General features: G+C 38.7%; 1 protein-coding gene across 2 annotated transcripts in view; it reads right to left on the reverse strand.

Moving 5' to 3' along the window:
* Window positions 1–9,067: 9,067 nt before the first annotated feature.
* Window positions 9,068–23,679, reverse strand: part of LOC136236963 (uncharacterized) — a 31,037-nt gene continuing 16,425 nt past the window's right edge. Inside the window, exons 1-3 of one of the 2 annotated variants that reach the window (XM_066027197.1) lie at window positions 23,085–23,198; window positions 15,588–15,932; window positions 9,068–10,912 (exon numbers count right to left, since the gene is read on the reverse strand). In XM_066027197.1, the coding sequence (XP_065883269.1) occupies window positions 9,306–10,912; window positions 15,588–15,915 (1,935 nt within the window). In that variant the 5' untranslated portion in view covers window positions 15,916–15,932; window positions 23,085–23,198 and the 3' untranslated portion in view covers window positions 9,068–9,305. Of the gene's footprint in view, window positions 10,913–15,587; window positions 15,933–23,084; window positions 23,199–23,679 lie in introns of those variants that run through there. The other variant, XM_066027196.1, reaches the window with a different exon arrangement.

Consider the following 23,679-nt stretch of genomic DNA (forward strand, 5'->3'; position numbering starts at 1 on the left):
AGGAAGAAAGAAAACGCAATTCTCGCACCGCCGTAGCTCTGTGCTGCCTTGACGATTTTTGCTGTGAACACTCCCTCTAACTTCAGCACTCCACATTCCAAATTTGAGCGAAATCGCTTCAAGCGTTCCCGAGATATGCGACTTCAAAAATTGGCTTAATTTCTTCGGTTTTATGATTATGATTATGATTATGATTACTGAAAACACAGTTACAAACTGATATGTTCAGGTAAGGAAAAAACATTACAAATCACATAGATGAGAGTCAGTTATAATTTATCTAAAAATACTTGTAGAGATTGGGATTCTATTGTGTCAGTTGGTAAATTGTTCCAATCGCGGATAGATTTGGGGTAATAGCTGAATTTATAATGATCTGTTCTAGCAAACGGAATCTCAAAATGGAAGGGGTGGTGGTGGCGGGTGGGATATGTGGTGTTGGTGAAATAATTTGGGACTGTTAAGACTGATGAGGAGTAAACAATGTTGTAGAATACTTTTAATCTAGTCACGTATCGTCGGTGTTGAAGTGATGGCCATTGTAGTTTTTTTTTCTTATTTTTCTTCCTTTTCACATACTTACAAAAACTGCTATAAAACGCGAACGCCATATCCGATTGCCTTGAAATTTGGCACACAGAAGAGGGGGGAGGGGGTACAAAGGCGCATCTCGGTACCAACCCTGGCAGGAATACGATAAACAGGCAAAGTTATGAGCGATTATTCACGAAAAATAACACCAATATGTTGTCACGCCTACAGGGTAAACCGCGTATGGGAAGAAGCTGAAAATCGGTGGGTTAAAAAAAATATATATTAAAAAAACTGAAAAAATAAAAAGAGTGAATAGGGTAGCTATTGAACCTCAAACCTTTTGTGGTTTGAAAGAAATCGAGCTAAAAACCAGGAAGATACAACGAAAAAACCAACAGTGTGTAACAACTACGCAATCGAGATTAGCTAATAAAAAACGACTGCTTGCCACGCCTACCAGATAAACCGCTTGGGGTAATGCTTTGAAAATCGCTGTATTATTATTATTGTTATTGTTAATTAGCAAAGCCCACTAGGGGCAACACGCTAATGAGCATTACAATCACATGCATATTATATTATATTACTTACAGCGTTCTTAAATGTTTCAAGATCTATTGTGTCGATGTTAGGAATTTGAAGGGAGTTCCATTGAATAATTGTTCGAGGGAGGAAGGAGTATTTGTACACATCAACTCTTGTTTGCAATTGAGTTAGCTTGAGAGGATGTTGAGCACGGGTGGAGGACACTGGAGTTGGTGACGGTAAGCAATGATCAGGTATTGCTAGTAAGTTCCTGACAATCTTGAATAGGAAGATGGAGTAATCATCTTAGAAAGGCTCTTCAATGGTGTAGAAGAATCAGACTTAAAGCCACGGAGTTATAACACGAAATCCAACTTGGTGTAGCAAGTGCGAGATCGAGATACTCTAATAGAGCAGTCATCCTAATAGAGCAGTCACCTTGAAGAGAATTCAAGAGATCAGCTAGAAACAGGTAACCTGTATAGAGATGAGCTACAAAGAAACCACCATGTAGAGAGTTCAGCTACAAACAAATCGCCCTGTAGAGAGATCAGCTAGAAGAAGTTACCTTGTAGAGAGTTCAGCTACAAAGAAACCGTCATGTAGAGAGTTCAGCTGCAAACAAACCACATGTAGAGAGTTCAGCTACAAACAAATCGCCCTGTAGAGAGATCAGCTAGAAGAAGTTACCTTGTAGATAGTTCAGCTCCAAACAAATCACCCTGTAGAGAGATCAGCTAGAAGAAGTTACCTTGTAGATCGTTCAGCTACAAACAATTCACCCTGTAGAGAGAGCAGCTCACCTTGTAGAGTATTCAGTTACAAAGAAACCATCATGGAGAGTTCTGTAATAAATATATGTATTATATGTATATAATTTGTACATTTACTGATAAAATCAGAAATATTTAAAGTACATCTGCTTCATCTTTTCTTCTTCCTGTGGTAAAGAAATAAGATATGTTTAAAAAGTCCCAAAGCCGGCCTATTTTGGGGTATACAAATACAAAAAGAAGTGAAATCTAATCCAAAACAGCCAAGCTGTAAAAAAAGAATGCGGCCCTCAAAATGGCTATGGTGAAAAAAGATGTGGAATCCAAGGTGGCGGCCAAGAAATGGCTGTGATGGTAGGTTAATGGTAAAAATTTTAATAACGAAAATTCAGGTGAATTTTGTGCCAATTGACCAAGCGGCACCAAAATTCACCTGAATTGGTGTTATTAAAATTTTTACCATTAACCTACCATCACAGCCATTTCTTGGCCGCCACCTTGGATTTCACATCTATTTTCACCATAGCCATTTTGAGGGCCGCACTCTTTTTTTACAGTTTGGCTGTTTTGGATTAGATTGTATTACAGTAAAACCTGTCTATTCCGGTCATCATAGGGACAAAATTTTCTGACCTAATTAAGGAGGTGGCTGGTCACTTTATACACAGTTGACACATGTGGGGATTTTTATAATGGCCAATTTAGACAGGTGACCTCTTTATGCAGTGACCTGATTAGACAGGTTTCACTGTACAATGTTAACTACATTCCAACAATGGTGCATTATTGTATTGCATCAAGAGCTAACTTTTACATTTTAGAGAATGAAATTCTTTACTTGTAAAGGGATATCTGCATTCTCGATTTATACTATACATTCGTGTTGATCTAATACCACAGAAATTTTTTAATAATCCAAGAGCTTGAATTCAGCTCACAGTGCTAATGTGATTGATTGATTGATTTGTGACTGGGCTTGTTGTTGATAGTATCCTAGTGTGTCTTGTAATGAATCAGGATCTTGGGGTACACCATAGCAGCAAGAGTTAAAAATAGTAGTGTACTATTTACTCTTGATAGCAGTTATTTGTCATGCAGCTATCCACACTTATGTTTAATTCTAGACATGTTTTGACTGAGTACAGGGAGTCTGGGTGGGTATACCAGATACTCATTAACTAGCTATAAATAACATCATAATATAGAAATAATATTCTAGGCTCAGCTTTAATGGAAGTACCACACATCAAGTGGTTGTGACCAAAACAAAATATAATACTATTTAGTCACAAGGAAAACTGGCTTTCACCAAGTGTGATATATAATACAAGATGCCATGATAATTATCATTATGTAGCTGTCAGCCGCATTCATGCAAGCTCTCAAAGTAAACACACATTTTTTTTACATGATTTCCATCATTGGCTTGAAGATTTGTTTTAATAAATAGTCCTTAAACTATTTATTAAAACAAATTCCACTGCTTGAGTATAACAATACAATTTGGGAACCACATTACATCATGGATAAACATAAGATAGAAGCTATACAATGAATAGCCACTAGAATGATTACCACCTGTCTTGATTTGTCTTATTATGATCGATTGCACTATTTAAATTTACCATCTACAGTATCGAAGGCTCAGAGGAGATCTACTATTTTTGTACCAAATGATCAACAATTTCTATAACATAAATACAGAGAACTTTTTGTCATTCTCCACAATCACAACAACAAGAGGACACAACATGAAATTATTCAAGCCACATACAAATTGCTTATCAAGATCATCTTTCTTTTCAGTTAGAGTGATTAACGATTGGAATTCTTTACCCCAATCAGTGATTGACTCCAACTCCCCTAATCAATTTAAGAACCTGCTGAACAGACACTATAGTAATTATTATAATGTATGATTTTTAATGGGTATAGGTATGATTTGGTTGTACAGGCTACGCCTCTATCCAAAATTCACAATTACAATTACAAATATCTCCATGCAGTTCACCCATCAGTTGAATAAAAAAAAATCAAGCACATACAAGTTATCTCAGTGAGATCATGGTTAGTACTGTGGTTTGGTTGGTCTGTCAGCTCACTGCAGGGATCTACCAGAGCTTTCAGATGCTTGTTGCACTCATCAACTTATTTTTACAATTTTGTCTATGCTGCTGATGATTGTCCATGTTGTACAAGTTGAACTACACCACTTAGCTGTTCTTGGATGTGTGTTGGTAGCAAGATCTAAAATCATGGTCAAGATCTAAAATCATGGTCAAGATCTAAAATCATGGTCAAGATCTAAAATCATGGTCAAATACAGAGACAGACATAAACAAAACAGGTAATAATTATATGGTTCAGATTCTAAATTAAGTTTTATATGGTTGAAATTAAAGTCTTTCACTGGCCAACACTTCTGTGTTAATATGCACAAACGTTTTATATAATTATGCACATCAACAATTTTGTCTACAAGAATTCGTATAATCATTAGTATGTATACAAACACACACAATACTACTGTATCACATGTAGTGCACAATGGTAGTACTAAATAGTAGGGATCTCATCAAAAAGCAAGCTTCACATTTAGGCTTGCGCCAATTATGCCGGCATAATTTCGAGCATAATAGGCTAGCAAAAGCATCAAGCATTATGCCAGCATAATAGAACTAGAAAACCTCCGGCAAGCACTGACGACCTGAGTGAAAACCTGAGTGAAGAACTAGAAACCTTCAGGCGAGCACTGACGACTCAGTAATTATAGTGCAAGGTGTTGATTCATTGGTAGTATATCAGTGGCTACATGTGCCATGATCCATCACCACAAGTGCATAGAATCTTATGGGGCATGCAACTCCATATGCTACTAACATTATGGTTAAAATTCTAATATTACACCTTATGTTAGAGATGTATAGTAACATCATTCTTATATGCAACAGGAATACACAAAACAATGGGCCACCCAACTTCATTTCTATAGCTTTGCTTTGTTCTGCCAGTAATGCGACATACTCAAACATATGCTTCCATATCAGGGGCAGATCCAGGGGGGTGCACCAGGGTAGTAAGTACATGAAGTAGGGAGTCTGGGGGGCACAGCCCCCCCTAAAGCTGAAGCTATTTCAAGTGTTTCAGGACTGAAATTTTGCAGTTTTGTACAGTAAATAATACTGCTTTCTAAGTGGACTGTAAGAGTTGTATGACAGGGATAACTGACAGTCATGGGTATGTGAGCCTAAAGAATGGCACACAAAGCACCATGTAAATAATGAGCCTAAGAATATTTACAAGACCATGTGCATTTCATTTACAAAATATCCTTAGCAGGTTAAGTATGCTCATGCATGGGATAGTACTGTAGATGCTAGTTTTCATACTCAACAACTATGGAGGATTCTCAATAGTCAATAAGTAAACTTAAGTGTGTGACTATTCTATTAAAGTATTTTACTGACTACTCTATTGATCTTGTATATTTTTGAAAAGGTGGCATGTGTCCCTTGGATCCGCCACTGCATATAATGTCAAGTTTATTTTATGTAGTACATGGCAATCAAATCTTATGTGAACAAGGAAGCATATAACTTCACGAACAGCAAATTTAAACATGGTAGCAGTACAATGCCATATACAGCTTTAAAATGTGACATTATATGCAATGGCGGATCCAAGAGGGACACAGGGGCACATGCCACCTTCCCAAAAACATACAAGATCGAGATACTCTAATAGAGTCTGCTACCATGTTTAAATTTGTTGTTTATGAAGTTATATGCTCCTTGTGCACATAAGATTTGAGTTAAATACTCTAATAGAACAGTCACCATATATCACACCATTGAGAATTCTCCATAGCTGCTTACCCTATAAATTCTGCATGCATCTCTTTATAGTTTAACTGCTCATAACTGTCACTTATCCTTATACCACTCTTGATTGGTGTAGCCCACTTAGAAAGCAGTTTGATAAGCTGATTGGTTTTAGGCAATCTTAATATTATATAATTATTTTCTCAGTGTGTAGAGATGTGTAATGGACAGAGCATGGCTACTTTGTTTACTAGAAATTAACAGTACAGTAGGGTGTGTTTGTTGTGCAATTATTGTGTAATGCCATTCTGTCATTAGATGCAAGGTTATAGAAGTCTAGAAAAATTTCTTACTTTTGGGTAGGGATCATAGAATTAAAAAGCAACAAAACAAGGGAGGTCATCTACACCTGCAGCTATACTAGTTGACATTTAATTTCTACTTCAGTTATGACTGTATATGACTAAAGTAGGAAATAGATTAACTAGTATAGCTGTAGGTGTAACTAGATGACCTCCCTTGTTTCATTGCTTTTTATTTCTACAACCCACTTAAATGTAAATTTTTCCTCTGCGTACTTGTATGCTAGATGTTTGGGGCAGTGATGAAGATTTCTTTTTTAAAAACCAATAGTTTTTTTTTTTTTAAATGTAGTCTATGTGAGGTTTCCATGAGAGTTTGTGATGTAATTTGATTCCAAGATACAAGTGTTGTTCTGTAACTGCCAGTGGGATGCCATTCATTACATACATAACTCTTACTATGGTGGTTCGAAACTTACAATTACTGACATGATTAAATGCCATTTGCCATTTGTCCATCCATTTTGACAATGTTGTTATATCTTGCTGAAGTGTTTGATGGCTATGGATAACTTTATGGCAATCATTGGTAAAGAGTTTCGTCTGGCTGCTAATACCTTCAGTTATGTCATTAATGCACAATAAAAAGAGGGTAGGACCCAAGACTGAGCCTTGTGGTACTCCTGATATGACTTCACAAGGAGAAGAAAGGGAACCATTAACAACAAGTTGTAGAGAAGGATTGCTTAAAAGGCTCTAACCATTTCAAAACCTTGCCTCTAATGCCATAAAATTCAATTTTTGCTAGCAAATTTTTTGTGTGGGACTTTATCAATGCCTTGGATGGACCTAATATACCAACATCTACTTGGAGTTTATTTAATGCTTTGGCAAAATCATCAGTAACAGTAAGCAGCTACGATTCACAGGAATGCTTTGACCTAAAACCAAACTGACATGGAACTAAAATGTCATGTGTTTCCAAGTGTTTCATAATTTCATTTGTGAGTATATGCTTACTTTGCAAATGATTGATGTTAGTGATACTGCATGGTTGGTAATTTTGTGGGCTATATGCAATTCTAACCTCAGTCCAGAAGAAAACTTTCTACCTTTTTAATTGTCTATGCTTAAACCTGTAGCTTCTACTAGCTTCCTAGTGTACATATTAAAATTCAGACGGAGTGCTTCAGCACCCCAAAGCACCCCCCATAATCATGCCGTTGCTCTTAGAATTGCTGTGTAACCATATTATTATTATTCTTTTGCTGTGTCTTCATCCTGTTGCATGCATTCTCTTGTGTACATGTATTTGTATTGCTGTATACTTTACAGTGTCATATCAATCAACTTGTGAGTTGAAGTGAATTCTCTTGGCTTTAGCAGTTTAGCTGGACAGCTTTACAAGTGTATGGTTATTGGTTAGCTATTTAGAATCACCTACTGCACACAGCTATGCCTAACCATGGTGATCAGTGCACATACAATAGATTGTCATGCTTTGTTAGCTGGTTTTCAACATTTCCCATGTTTTAGCATCAATTTTAGGTTATTTTAAGCCTAAAATTCTGGGTTGCACCCCCTGAAATTTCTATAGCCATGCATACCCATGCTGTGTCCCCTTCCCATTCCCTACCAACTCTAGAATTGCCACTAGAGCCAACCCAGCCAGCCACCTAAGGGAACTTGAAGGCAATTTGACCGTTTGGAAGGATCAGATTTTAGTTATAGTTAAACCTCCCACAAATAGGATATCGCTGTTATCAACCCAAGGCTGTAGATATCCTATGAGTGTGGGTGTGGGGTTTAACTGGCTTCTATCCCATGCTTTTAAGCACTTGACTTTATAAACAATGTGACAATTACTAAATTTGAGATGTTGATAATGTGTTATGACATGCCTTCTGTCCCACACTTTGAAACATTTTACTTCATAAAGAACTGTGTATGGTTTCAATATTGCAGTGCTATTGCAGCTATATATTATGATATGTCTTCACGTTTCCTTTGATCCAACTGAATGTGTAAATCAGCTTGTCCTTCATATTTAAGGATTCTGACCTACTGGGGTTTAACTTCCATTCCTGGGGTTTAACTAGCATATCCTCCTACTTTTTACTTTGATGTAGGGCTTCAGTGGGATAGAATTGGGACTTTCTAGTTCCTTATAGTAGAAAGTACAAGACTCAATATTAAATTTTACCATCCCTCATATTCAGTAGCACGATTACACTGAACTTGATGAGTGAGAAAAGCAGAGAGGAATTCCTGAGAGTCATCAAATACAACAGACCGAAGAAAGTTCAAGACAAGAAAGATCTGGTACAAAGGGAAAGATAAATGCTATAGCAAAGGCAGCTATATCAGTCGCTGGTAAGTGACATGCAATGGTGACATTCCATTACTGTAATATTTCAATTTGTTAGATGAAGTTAACTACAAAGGAATATGTGACACTGACTGCCAAGATCAAGATATACTATCACTAATTATTAGACTTATATATTCACAATAAAGAATTAAAAAGTGTCATGTGTGTGACAAAATGTTAGCTTGAAAATTTTGAGGAGATAAAAAAAATTGCTGTATTTTTAGTTATATAGCCAAAGATTATTATTCTTAGTGTACCAAACTGTTTCCTTATAAGAAATAATTACTTGGTAGTTTGGGAATCGCAGATATTTAATTTACTGTTATCAAACATGTGCACCTTACATTATTGTACTTCGTCATACTTCAGCACTTGTGCTGTAAAGCCTTAATAAATAAACTAATGTCCATTTGGTTCCACATGGGGTGCTTTGAGATAATAAGTCACTCTCTAGAGTTCCTATGGATACATATACCTATACATGAAATTGACAAGGAGAAAATATCCTGACTGCCTGGTAGACTCCTGTAAGCATTTGAGTGTTAATCGGATGGCTGCAGGTTCGAGGCTGCCCAGGTCCAGCCATGGATTTTTTCTCCTTCCTCCACCTTTTCAAACATACACAACTTTAAACAGGCCGTAGGACCAGGTGTCTTATAGACCTTCAGCACTTGTGCTGTAAGCCTTAATAAATAAATAAAAATAAAACCTCCACCATGAAAGCAATTTGCAATTGCCTATGTTATGAAATGTGTTAGCTGTACAAGTAATCAAAATGATCTAATAAATGCAACATGCTACAGTAATCTGGTGCATATACATGAATGTGTGCGTGTGTGCGTGTGTGTGGGTGTGTACGTGCATATGCACATATAAAACAAAACAGGTATTTGTACATTAAGTGTTGCACATAAGTCTTGCTATATGTAAACCAAGAAAAGTTACTAAATTTATTATAATCTACATGTGTAATTCAGAGTTAGGATATAACTAAACCTGGCCATTCGCTTATTCTTTTAAGCCGCCATTCGTCTATCATCTCAAGTTTTGCATCATCGTATGCCTCTTCAATGCAAAATTTCCACACACAGTACCCATTTCTGCCTTCTTGTATCATACCCGCTGCCCAACAAACAACATTATGGTATTTGAATTGTTCACCAGTGTCGCTTCCTCCTATCATCGAACTCCATGTTTTATGCCCTGGAGGAGTTGAACTTGGAATCTCATCTACAGCATTAAGTAGAATCTTTCTGCGGGTAATGTCTTTGAAGATATTCATTACCATTGGGTTGGACAAGGAAAATTCAAGAAATTTCACATCTGTCATTTCTGTTATAGTCTCCTTGTCTTGTCCGATGCACATTACACCTCCTGATGAAAAAAACCAACCCTGGCCAGTAGCTGTTACACACTCATGTGAGTAACACTCATTGGGAAACACAGTAGTATCAAATCGAAGGCTTTTTGGGTTATCACCAGCTCTTCCTGAAAGCACACGAATTGGCCAGCGAGTGTAATTAATAATTGCAATGTAGTGGGTGTCACCACGACCTGCCAGCTCATCACACTTTGGGTGCCACTTCAGTAATGGATTTGGATTTATAAGACGTATTCCTAATTCCGCTTCTTCTATGGTATATGTTGTTTCAGGTAGACCCATTCGCTTCCGAAAATTTTCGACCTGAGGAAACACCTTCATATCTTTGCGATAAAATATCATTATATGATTTAGTCCATCATATTCAGGATATAATCTTAGGAACCTATAATCTGACAGAAAACCAAAAAGGGTTTTGGCTTTTTCAACCATTGCATCTAATTTTTTTGCAAGACGTATGCTATCATCTGCATTGGATGTTCGTGATAACACAAGATGCCAAGATAATATCATCATGTAGCTGTCAGCTGCATTTACGTAAGCACCCATAGCAAGCACACTTCTCTTTGCACTATTTTCATCATTGACACCTCTTTTAATAATGGTCTCCAGTTCATCCATCAGCCGAAGAAAAGGATTTAACCGATTACAAGCTGTCATAGAGAATTGATAAGCACCATGGTTCTGGTGATTTGTTAACTCTCTGATGATTAGACTTGCTTCAGCTTTCCATTCAGCAACTCGTTGGGTAGGTTGACTGAAATTGTACCTTTCAAGTGCCAGTGCAATTATTTTGTGGATCTGAGTTGGAAGGCTCTCTTTTTCATCTTGAGATGTAATGAATGTAAAAAATCCTGACAAGACTCCACACATAGCAGAAATCACTGCACACCTAGTACCACTGGCAAGATCAGCGAGCGAGAAGAAGAGTGAAAAGGATGCTTGTGCCACTTTGATTGGATCTCCACGAGACTTTATTTCAGTCATGACGTCAATAGCACATTTTACTGAATGGCCCATTTTCATGATCTTGGCATTGGTGCCTGCTTTTATTTGGTTCTTTTGCATAGCTTCCAGGTGCTTGTTGCACTCATCAACTTGTTCTTGCAGACTTTTCTGTGCTGCTGGTGACCGTCCATGTTGTAAAAACTGAACCACATCATTTAACTGTTCTTGGATGTTTGGTATGTTGTTAGTAGCAGGACCTAAAGTCATGGTAAAGCATACATAAGCAGATATAACACAGCCACTATAAAAACAGTTAGGTTAACGGTAATTGCCCAATATCAGGTACTACTGAATATACTAGAAAGATGAGAGCATAGCCGGTCAGCTTTCTGGCTATGGCAAAAATACTTTCTATTCACCCACACATTTTTGAAACAGGTCACCTAATGAGTTAGTATGGCAAAGCTATATACCGCATTCTTTCTTCAAACTTTGGACAGGAAAACTCTTTTAGTACAATAAAAAGGTACATACTACAAAGCCCCTGGCTTTGTGGATGTAAGCAGACTTTTATCATAATATATCAGAATCCAGAGCAGCTACACTCTGTGATTATAATTATGATTATGATTAGGTACTAGAAAGATAGGTCAAGTATAGCTGATAATATCCAGGAGGACTATATTTCAGATTGCTTGGATCACATAGCAATGTGTTTGGCCTAGTTTTCCATATCTGTAGAACAATAAAATAAAAATAGTAATGTCACATCAGGTAGCCTATAAGTATTCTCATGTGATCCCACCCATTGGCCATTTTATTGCTCAGCAATGTGTGTAGCATGAGTTGACCACCTTCTCCTGGAGCGTCGCCACAAGCAGAAGCGCATGGCTCCCATTAGCATCACTGGCAGAGTTCTCCCAACGAATTCACCAACATCTCTTCAATGCTGACCCACTTACAGAGCCAAATTTTGGAAGACTTCAAGGCAGTTCATCACAACATCAACACTGTCTCTCAACAAGTCACTTAGTTGAAATCAACTGCCCAGCCAGTTGCAACCAGAGTCTCGCCAGTGCTACCAGGCTACCCAAGCATGCAGAGTCTGGGCCATGAGCAAGGGGCTTCCACCACCCATAGACATGAACCAGTCTGGGAAACAGCCAATGACAGTAGTGTGCAGAATCACACAGACCCTTTACTCTGTGGTAATCGCTCCGAGAAACGATTGCAACTCTCCTAATTATGACAAGAATGTCTACTGGTCACCAGTTGAATCAGACTCTGAGACAGGAGAAACATTGAAGATTTCAAGTATATAGCACTTGCAGGGTCACCAAAGAGGCCTTCTCTAAGATGCTCATCAACGTTAATGAGAAATGCCAAAATGCAAAGAGAAAGCATTCACACCCAGACAGCATCTATGCAAAATGTCCCAGATTGGATCCAACCATCAAATACAAGCTGCCCAAACAAGCTAAAGATATGGACGTAAACCTAGTCCATGCCTACAAAGTCAGGTACTGGACATGGCTAGCCATTTAGTGAACTCTTTTAGTCAGCACACAGAAGCATGCTTACCCTGAAAGATGCTGCAGAGATGGCACAACAAGCTCTAAAATTGCTAGAAAATGCATCAGCAACTATTTCAGTGGACAGACGCCAGAAGACTACCCACTATCTCAATTGGGAGCTCTCCAACCTAGTAAAAGACCAGAAAACCTTCACAGATACTGCCTCCTTACTCTTTGGGAAGGACTTTGATAAACAGGCTAAGGAACATCATTGGCATAGTGACGCTGTCTGCTCACTCAGAGATCCTTTGTCAGTAGAAGACCTAATCAGTTGGGCCACCCCCACTGTCCAGGGGAAGCAGCAACAACCAAAGAAGCAAGCATTTCAAGAAACTTGAATACTGTGTACAATACTTCTATAAATGTTGTAAACAATACTCAGAAAGTGGCATGCAAAGGGCAAGATCCCTCAGAGACAGTCCATACCAGAGGTGTTAAAGAACACTCTGTCTATATTAAACCAAAAGCTGATACCAGAGATACCTCAGTGTCAGAGTCAGAGACACCAATAAACACAAGGGTGTCTAGTAGAGACTCTTCCCATTGCTATAGGAGTAAACAACTACCAAATTAAGTACCCAGAGATTGCACCAGATCCCATCCCATCCATCATGGGCATGCCAATACTACACAATAGCTGCCAATTGCAGACTCCACCTTGGCTGGGGGCAGGGAATCTCACCAGTGGCAGCTGTATTAGCCAGATCTCACCAATTATTTGGCAGAATCAGCCTGTTTCAATTAAATTGGAGGATGTTGACCAAGTCCAAAAAACAGTGACAGACGGCTCTCCTCCTATGAGCCCCCAAGCAAGAGGCAATGCAACACAGCCCTCACCTCTCATCAGAGAAGCAGACCCTGCTGCAGGCGGAGATTCACATATTGCTGGAGCAAGGGTTCCAGGGCTTTCTTTCCAGAATGTTTGTAATCCAGAATAGCTGGCGACCACTCTGTGATTTGAGCCATTCAGGTAATCACATTTTAAAATGCTCGGATCCCATATCAATCAATGTGATGTTTGCAGTGAAACCGTGGGAGCAGATGTGATAATATTGAAACCCCAAAAGTGGCATTAGCATTTTATAGTAGAATTTTTGGAAGACAGATTCAGAGCTCCAGTCAGCTGCTTCCATTATTCATTTGTGGTCACACCTGCAGAGACCACCACTGAGATGGAGGCAGCTTTAGTATCAATGCCAGCCAAACTCAAGATCCATCTAGCAATGGAAGAGGATTATGTGGTTTAATGTAAGATAAGAAAAGCTTAGTCTTGTGCATGCCTCTAATGGGTAGAGATCCTTATCTGCAGGGAAGACTGGAAACACAAAAGCCTGGATGGTCATGGATTGTTTAGCTAGGGAGTTAGGTTTGAACTTCACGCTGTCAGGTAAGAATTTCATATATATCTCAGATCAAGGCTGGAGAGGTCATGAGATCTTGATGGTCTTGAAATGTAACAGCATCACTAGGTTTAGGGAGAGTAACTTGAGAGATAGGGAGCGATTATCTCCCATTGGGGTAATGTACCTCGTGACAATATGCCCATATAATGAAGTATTTTGGTTAGGGTGGTGGTCCTTTCATTGCCTAACAGTGATGGGGTGTTGATCCACAGGGTGACCATCAACATGTTCATGGGTTGTGGAGATAAAGGAATGATGTGAATTTAAAGATTGGTTTACCTTCATATAGCTTTGCTAAGAAATTGGCCAATAGATTCACAAATGGGATTTCTCTAACACCAGCTTGCCGAATCATATTACTTTAATGACTTTCCCCTCCACAAGGACAGGATCAGGTCTGTAGCTGCTCCTGAAAGCTGTCAGATATGACCCACACGACTACTTGGGGTAGGATATCTGGGAGATAGTTGAAGAGCCTTATACAGTGAAATTCCTCCTACAGAAGGGAGATTGATACACCTGAAGGATGCCTTCTTCGTGGTACCCAATATCACATCAATTTCATTATCTCCTCCTCTTCAGGGTGAATGCAGCAGTGTCATTCCAGTTTCTATGCTTCCCCTTTGGGCTATGCACTGGCGAGGAAGATCTATGCAAACCCTCCTTTGAATCTGATAGGTATCTCAAGCTTGCAGTCAGGGCACCCAAGCTTGGTATCCTCTGTTCCTGTAGAGGTTGGTCAGAGTACCACTCCTCATACCTCAATCATCAGAGATGATAATTATACAGCTAGTGAAGAATGTGAAGAGAACATATCAATGTCCCACCCATTCCCAACCCATAATATGTTCTGTTGAGACTTAGACTTGAGAGCAGAGCCTCTCTATTTATTGAGAGCAGTGTTTCTCTACTCATCTTCCTTCACTCCAATTAGCATTATTTGTATCCAGCTGGAGCCAGAAAACAGCCGATGGACATGATCACATGAGAGTAGTTATAGGGTACCGGACATGGCATAATTTTTCTATAAATGTGGAAAGCTAGACTAAACACGTTGGTATGCTCACCTCACATTCCTCATGTGGCTGGTGACCAAAGCCACTCAGGTAATCAGCTAGACCCTCAAAAAGAAAAAATTCTAACATACTATAAATGTCAAAAGTTTGGTATGACTCAAATTTGGCGAATCAGCATGCGACACAGGTTGGCGGACAAAAGTTTGGCAAATTTACTATGCAGCTAATATAGAACAATATACTGAATGGCTGATTGGTAAATAAAGTTTGGTGAATTTTTTTTGATTAAACAAATTTACCAACCTTTAGTCACTCCAATCTTTCTTCATTTATGGTAAGTTAGTTACAGCAAATCTAAGTTTAGTATGTAATTATTGTTATTATTGTTATTGTTATTATTAAATTGTTCTGCCTCAATGATGTGATCTGGGAGGCTGTTCCATTGTTTGATAGTGTGGGGGGAGAAACTCTGTTGATAGGCAGTCATTTTGTTTACTGGGGTGACATATCTGTAGTTAATACCACAAGATAGACAAATGTAATGCTGCAGTGATTATTAAGCCATCCAAGCATAAAATCAAAAATGCAATATTATTTTTATATTTCAATGGTCTGATATGATCCAAAAAATATAAGTAAAGAGAAATGTATTATGGCAATGAATTCTTGCCACATGTTTTAGTTAAGCACTCATTTGGAGAATAAACCGTGCAACCATTAACTTTAACAATGATGTTTCAAAAGCATTTACTTTTTTATGCTGCTAAAGGCTTGAGTAGAGATTTATATGCTTTGCTCAACAGTTCATGCACTCTGGTGCCAAACATAGTGCACTGCATGAAAACAGAACTTGGTCACCTGGTAATATTTGGAGAATTGATAGGACCAGAAACACATGATAATTAACTTTGCATGCATGATATCATTGCATCAACTAACCAGTCTTGTTATTCACTGCTTCCTCCCTTAGTTTTTTTCTAATCAGTTTGGCTAACACCTTCACATCACCATACTTACTATCCTCCATCACTTTAATAAGATCATCAAAAGCTGTACCAACACCAGTCATTATTGATGGTTGGATTACATGATCCAAGAAATATGATGCTTTGCTTGCTTTTGTTGGTTGTGCCTCTATGAGACCTTTAGAATCACCAGGAAGAAGTTTGGCCAAGAACAAGTTTGCAATAAATCCAGCATCATTCATTGGTAGTGTCTCAACCAGTGTAGGATAGAAGCGTTGGAACACCACCTTATTAGCAGACATTTTTACTATATAGTTACCTGTAATGATAGATAGCTATTATATTACAGAAGTATATGTGAGCACAAAATCAGCATTTTCCATGGGTACCATCTATTCCAAGAGTTTGCTTGCTAAACTATCTTAATTAATCATTGTGAATCGTGATGCTGATTGATTTTTTAATTACATGATCAGCTGCCCATGCAACAAGTTCTGGAATTTTCTGGGTGTAAATTAGTGTTATAACTTATTTGTGTGTCCTCTTTCGCCTACAACATAATATGATTAAATTACTGTCTATCTACCTGGTCAATTCAACCTCAAGCTTGCATCTCTCTACAGGATGACTTGTTTGTAGCTGAACTCTCTACAGGGGGTGACTTGTTTGTAGCTGAACTCTCTACATGGTGACTTATTTGTAGCTGAAGTCTTATAATAAGGCTATGACATTTTAAAGTCACCTGAAATCAAATTTGTTGATACAAAGACACTTTGCAGGATACAAAATGTCAAGCGTCAACCATGTTTATTCAGCAAAACCTGCTATAGAGTGTCTAGCTGTCTTACATGCAATAGCTTTATCAGCTTGAATCCTGTTGATAAAAGTATAGTTCTAACCTACTTTTGGGTACGCAGTTTTAAAACCTCTTTTTGAGAAAAGGTTGGTTGGAATGGCAGGATGGGATGGAGGAAAGTTAGTGATGAAATTATACCAAGTTAACCATGCACATAATGACATAAAACACTTAGTACTTTTCTGTAATTTTTAGCATACCTATATTGGTGAACTGAATCCCACAAGATTATAAAGTCATGCATACAATAATTATATTGTATTTTGACCAGAAACAATCCATTCTGCTTCATGCAGTGTCACCAAGTATATTCAGCAATGAAAAAAAGTATTTGTTAAGAACATTAAGGACATATGCAAAACATGTATACATGGGGAATGTGGTATGAGTACATGTGTGGGAGATAATAGTTCACAGTTGTGATTCAGTGAAACAATCCTAAACTATCATCTCCAATAATGACATGGGAATGTGTAGTATGTGCAACTTGGTTGTTAATAGTAGGAAATTGATTGCCTTTTGTCTGTAGTGTAGAAGTACAATTATGATGCAGTGATGCACATAAATACAACAAAATTTAGTCACAATATATCTTCCAGGCAGAATGGACAAGTCTAAAAGAGTAATAGTTCTTAACTGGACAGCAACTTTTTACTGCATGGATATTGGATATAGCTAACAAGTTAACAAATTAAGTGGTTGGGAACATGTTCTGTACAAGTAGCTAGTTGTGATCTCTGCCCTGGTTTCAATGCTGCATGCATGCTCCATGCACATGTTTTCCATATCTATGCTAGTCTTGTGTGGCAGGACAGCTTTTTTCTCTTTGTCATTGGGTAGGGAGAAAAAAGGGCCTGGTCCGGTTTGACTCCCACAATCGTCTTGACATGTCATGTGGCTACATTACAAGTATGCAGTATTTATGGCCCCTATGGACTTAAACTCCATTGTAATAAAACTACCAGTACAACAATAACTAAAAACTCTGCTTAATAAGAATGATAGGACTTATATTCAATCATTGGTAGATGCTAAAACAGTTATAGTGATTGCTTTGTAACCATGCACATGCTTGTGACTCATAGATGCAAGTGACTACCAGGCAGTGTCAAGATGAGTGTGAGATTCAAACCATACCAGACCCTGCCCAACGACAAAGAGATACTGGCCATGCAAGACATTACCTTAAATGGTCTAACAAATTAAATTCTTAACAAATACATTTTTCATGCTGAATATCCTTGGTGACATTGAAGCAGAATGGACTGCTTCTAACTAAGGGCTTCTGGTGACTACTTACTGGCTTCACCATGCATTCTTCAACTTGGCTTGACAAATTCTTAATATGATTAACTAATTAGCATGCATAACTAAGGATTCTCAGTGAACAAACAAGTTGATGGAATGAGGTAATATCATGCCTTGAAGCAAAATATCTATCCCCACTGCCTTGCATGATGTATGACATCATAGTTCAAAGGATATGCCAGTTGTATATTAGGCAAAATAGTATCTACCTGGGAAGCAGGTGAATACACTATACTCATATGGTCCCAGGTAAGTATCATACAGTAGGGACCACAAAGGTTTGGGTGTAGCCCATGAAAAAACATCTTTCAAAAACCAGCCTCACTATTATCTGACGACAATGAGGCAGTATTGGTTAGGCAAAACTAAGCCCAAACAAGCCTTCAGATCAACCCGAAATGCTTCAACAAGTTGCTATAGAATTTTAAAAATAATATAAAATGGAATTTTTTAGTGACTGACTGATTGACTGAGTAACTGACTGACTGATTCCTTCAGACAAGCATAACTCAATAACAGCTAAGGTTATGGGCTTGAATTTTTCACTGTTTGACATCGCTTCAGCCGGACACATGTCTTTTGGCATACCGCAAGTGCATACAACGCGTTCTTCATGACCTTACCAGTGTCCTCCTTTGAGTCATCTTAGCTGATAGCAAAACTCTGCTGGGTGTCGATTTGGCGGTAGTGCATGATAGCTTCCCTTCGTAATGAATATCATCCATATTTTTCATAGTGGCTACTTTGATCGCAGAGGTACTTTTCAAATTTGTAATGCTGTGTAACTGGTTGAACATAGCTGACACTGAACGAAGCATGATGGATACTAGACGATAATTAATAGCTGGGAAGCGTGACACCAATTCTTTCTTTTGATGCAGTATGCATGGGTTCACCAGTCATAATAATTTTATTTTACAAAAAGTTAACAAACAAGTACACAAAAAATGGAATTTTCAACTGGAATAGATACCATAGCACATTGATAAAAAGTACTGAAACAAGCTGGAGCAGTGCACGATTTTAAATCACAGTAAAACAATAAGAAGTGTTATATGCTGTGCTCAAGATACCATAATGCATAGTAGGGATATAGCTAACCGCACTTCTTATTGTTTTACTGTGATTTAATATCGTGCAATACTTCAGCTTGTTTCAGTAATTCTATCGATGCACTATGGTCCCTACTCTTATATATATTAGTTAAAGCATTGCTGCGAGTGCTATATGATGAATATAGCACTGACTAATAGAGTGGTCTTGAGGCAAAATATAGCACTCGGCCTTTACGATATCGGCAGTGATTAAATATTTTGCTTCAAGGCATGATATTACCTCATTCCATCAACTTGTTTGTTCACTGAGAATCCTTAGTTTTTATCCAATGATGTATGCTAATTGATTAATCATGTTAAGAATCTGTCGAGTCAGGTTGTAGTATGCATAGTGAAGCCAGCAAGCATTCACCACCAGTCACCAGAAGACTTTTTGCTGCCCTTAGTCAGAAACAGTCCATTCTGCTTCAATGTCACCAAGCATATTTAGCATGAAAATGTATTTGGAAGAATTTAACATTTAAGGTAATATGAAATAGTCTCATGTGGCCAGTGTCTGGTCTGGTTCGAATCCCATGCACACTCGTCTTGCACTCCATGTTAGCTATGTGAGTTTTCAAATAGTATAGTCACTTGCATCTTTGAGTCACAAGCGTGCATTTACAAAACAATCACTATAGCTGCTTTGGCATCTACCAATGATTGAATCAACATTGTTGTACTATGGAAATTTTATTACAATGGAGTTAAGTACATGTGGCCATAAATACTGCATATTTGTGATGTAACCATGTGATGTATCAAGATGATTGTTGGTATCAAACTGGACCAGACCATTTCTTTCCCCCTGCCTATTGACAAAGAGAAAATAAGCTGGCCACGCAAGATTAGATAATGGAAACGTGTGCAGCATTGGGGCATGTAACAAGTACCAGCATTGAAACCAGGTCACTATCGCTAACTTAAATGACCTGCTGACCCTCATGTAAAGAACTTCCTGGAGCCAGATGAACCTTGGGAAAATGAGCAAAGCTTATCAAGTAGCCTTGCATGAAACCACCTTCTTTGTTCTGGATAATGATCACGTGCACCATGGAGATTCTCTACATGGACTGATTTCTTTTTCTGGCTTTTGAGAGCTTCCTCCTTCAGGTAAATCCCATGCAGATTTCTATATTTTAGCACAGTGGTCACATGAACCATCCTGTATGGCAAAAATATAGCTAGCACTTTGATCTTCAATACTCACCTGGGAGCTGGAGCACACTAATGTGTGCCATGCCTATTTGCAAGCTAATAACCCGTGATGGGAGAACTATCGGCCATGCCAGTACGATCAATCACCAAAGCCAGGGCAGGCTGGGTGACTACTAATCACCTCAACCAGTACAATTAGAATTTATTTGACAGAAATATACTTGAAAACTTTGATTATGGATTATGGGTGGTAGCGGGTAATGTTGCTTTGATATGAACGGACAAGTTAGCACATGCACTGAGGAGTCATCTACTCAATTATTTCTCTCATTTATTAAGTTTGAATGATTTCAACCACATTCATGTTTGCTACCCAGCTGTGTTTTAGCCATTATTGCTAGTTTAGGTGCCATGCATGCACCATCTAGCTAGTGCATCGCAGGTCACATTATATTTCTTTCATTCAGAATGCTATACTTTTTGCTGACTGACTTTTACTTATGCCTCAATTTTGCATGGCACATAAAAAGTTTCCAAGCCTATAATTATATATAGTAAAGAAAAGAGACCTAATTGAATGGCTTGATAATGGCAATTACCTGCCATTCCATTCTACATGCATGCAAGTACTTTTGGAGGGAGTGGGTCACTCCCTCCAAAAGTACTTACATGCATGTGGAATGGAATGGCAGGTAATTGCCATTATCAAGCCACTGGGGGGGTGGAGGTGACATGGTGGCATGGGACTGCTCATGCAGACAGCTCCAGAATGATCATGTAGGTATATATTATACATTTGGCTACAGAGCTACATTAAACAAATTTAGCTATGTAGCTAGGCTAAATATAATTAACTGCCAAAAATTCAGCTGTACATAGCTATATAGGCTGGGAATATTAAATTACTTTTCCCAGCTAATTTAGTAGTGAACGTCATGATAATGACAACATATTGGAATAGCTACAAGGTAAGGTAAGGGGGGCCTAGACTCAGGGGTATACACAACTACCTGAAACGCAGGTAGCTGGATCCCTGGCAAGACAAAATCATAATTACAATATACACAATTACAACATTAACTAAAAAACAGTTAAAAGTTGTTCCATAATATCCCACAATTCTGATGAGCGAGCATTGAAGATCCTATAGGAGCATGAAAAGGCAACCCGAGCAGCTTGTTCAAAAATAAATCTAACCGAGCGCTTTTGTAGATGACAAACTCTACATGAATTAGATATTGTTGATGGCAAGAAGTGACCTAGACACCCAACTTCAATTGTAACCAGTTCAACAAATAAGCTAGTACGCTCAAGGTCTGAAAGTAAAGGGCCATAATGAGCTACTATCCTGGAGCTGGCAGCTGCAAAGTGTTGTTTGTAACAACTGACAGTTCCAGTAAAATAATGTGATCATTGGAAATCAAAACTATATCTGGCCTACTTGATGATGATGAGAAGTTTTGTGGAACAGTGCTTGGTGGGCTAGTGCTAGCCAAGTGACCAGGGAGATCGGCATAAAATTTATAACAAGGTGGTACGTTCTTCTGTAGACAATGAACAAAAACCTGTAGGAATGAGTCATGGTGCCAGGTATATCTTCCCTGATCGAGAGCAGTAGAGCAACCAGTTAAAATATGGTTGGTTGTAGGCTGATTCGAGTAACAAAGAGGACATACTGGACTAATACAATTATGTTCCATCGAGCCAAGTTCATTGGGGTAGGGAAGGTGTCACACCCAGCACGCAAGAGAAAAGACAGCTGTTTTTCAGGTAGACCACACATCAACCTCAGGACATCGCTGCTCCAAAGTAATTAGCTATGTCCAAAAATTTATTCTGAACAGTCAATGACTCAAGCTGGGTCTCCCAAAGATTGGCATGACAGGCCCGCAAGTGTTTGGGGTGTTGTTCTTAAAGGTGGCAGAATTGATATTAGATATTAAACTTTGGCAGCTGACAAGGCATCAAAAACAGCTACTGGTACATCCTGACAATCAGGAGTTAAAAGAGACTACTGCAATGCAAAGGGTCAACAGAACGTTTAATTGCTAAAATGAATGATAATTTAGCTGACTCTGAAAATGTGGCAGAAAAAGCGGAAGAATCTGGATGAGAAGCCGTTCAGCTGGCGAAGAAGGTTTAACCGTCGCTTCACAAATTTTAACATTGATCAGTGACAGAGATGGGTAAAGCTACCGAGTCGCTCATAGCCAAGTTAAGCTATATTAAATAGTGGTATATAGCTAAGCCAAAGCCGATCGGATGCAGATTAGAATGTTGCAGCATACATAGCTATATCTACTGACGGCATAGCTATACATATAATGGAATTTAGATTTGATAGATTTGATGTGTCTAACATAAAACTCCTCTCGGTTCGGCATAGCTGGTCTTCGGCCATAGAGGAGCCAGTGTAGGGAAAAAACACACATGTACACACAATAGAATTTAACCCTGCGGTTAAAAAAACCAACTGTCGAATTTTTAAAAAGAAATACAATTAAGCCACATGCATATAGCTAGCTATAAACTTAATTTTTTTTTTGACAGAACTATTTTACAAATATGCTATACAAAATTCTAACTATATAGCTTAACTATACCAAACTAAGTACTTTAACTACAAAACTAGCTACCTTAACATATAACTACAAAACAACCTTAATTAATAACTTAGTTCAACAAGTCTATGCCATCTTCTGGGCATAAGCCATAATGCCTCAGGATCATTTTGGCAATTATTATAGTTTCTCATCCCCGCCCGCACCGCCGTTTTTCTTACCTCATCAAGGATTTTTTTGCACCACTGGTGGCTTACAGCCATCCAGCACCTTTTAAAGTTGGCACGGGCCTTATATTAGTCTAAGAAAACTACATTCTGAGTCATTTTAGCTAGCTAATTCAGCTATCTATATAGTTAGTAAAAAATAAAATAAAAATCAGCCCTCCCGCACTGCATGGTATTTTGAGTGCAGGAGGATGCAGAAACTAATAATTAAGTTTACTGTGGCCTTAGCTACTGCATGAATGTTCAGTCACACATTAAACGCCTCACCCTCACTGAGTAGGCCCGCGGGCTCTGTTTCGGCGTGCCTTCAGCTATTTGCAGACCACATTGGCATAGCTATACACTAGCTCGTTAACCGCGGCACGTTCAGTCATAGTTCATGCAGCTGCGTAGCTACTCATAATTAGCTAACGTGTGTTTCTTGTGCAGTTTTTATTATGATAGCTAATTAGCTATACACCCGTACAAGTGCACGAGTATCATAGGACACACACCGTGACTCATATAGTTAGTCTTGCTCTTGGGGCCGTTTACATGCAGGGGCGGATCTAGGATTTATAAAAGGGGGGGGGGGGGGGGGGCTAACTCAAGGTATATACTTATATCTCTTGGGTATAGCCGGAGGTGTGCGAAGCACACTTCCCAGCATGCAAAGCATGCTGGAACTAGGGGGGTCTGGGGGCATGCTCCCAAAAAGGGGGAGCATGGGGGGCCTGGGGCTTAAACCAGGGGGAACTATAGGGGGGTCTGGGGGGGGGGGGGGCTTCAGCCCCCATGCAAAGCCCCCCCCCCCCGGATCCGCCCCTGGTTTAAGCCCCATTTCCCTTTTTTTTTTCTATTTTCTGTTCTGTAGGTTCTGTTT

This window comes from Dysidea avara, chromosome 10 (genome assembly GCF_963678975.1).
Source record: "Dysidea avara chromosome 10, odDysAvar1.4, whole genome shotgun sequence".
Classification (NCBI taxonomy): Eukaryota; Metazoa; Porifera; class Demospongiae; order Dictyoceratida; family Dysideidae; genus Dysidea; species Dysidea avara.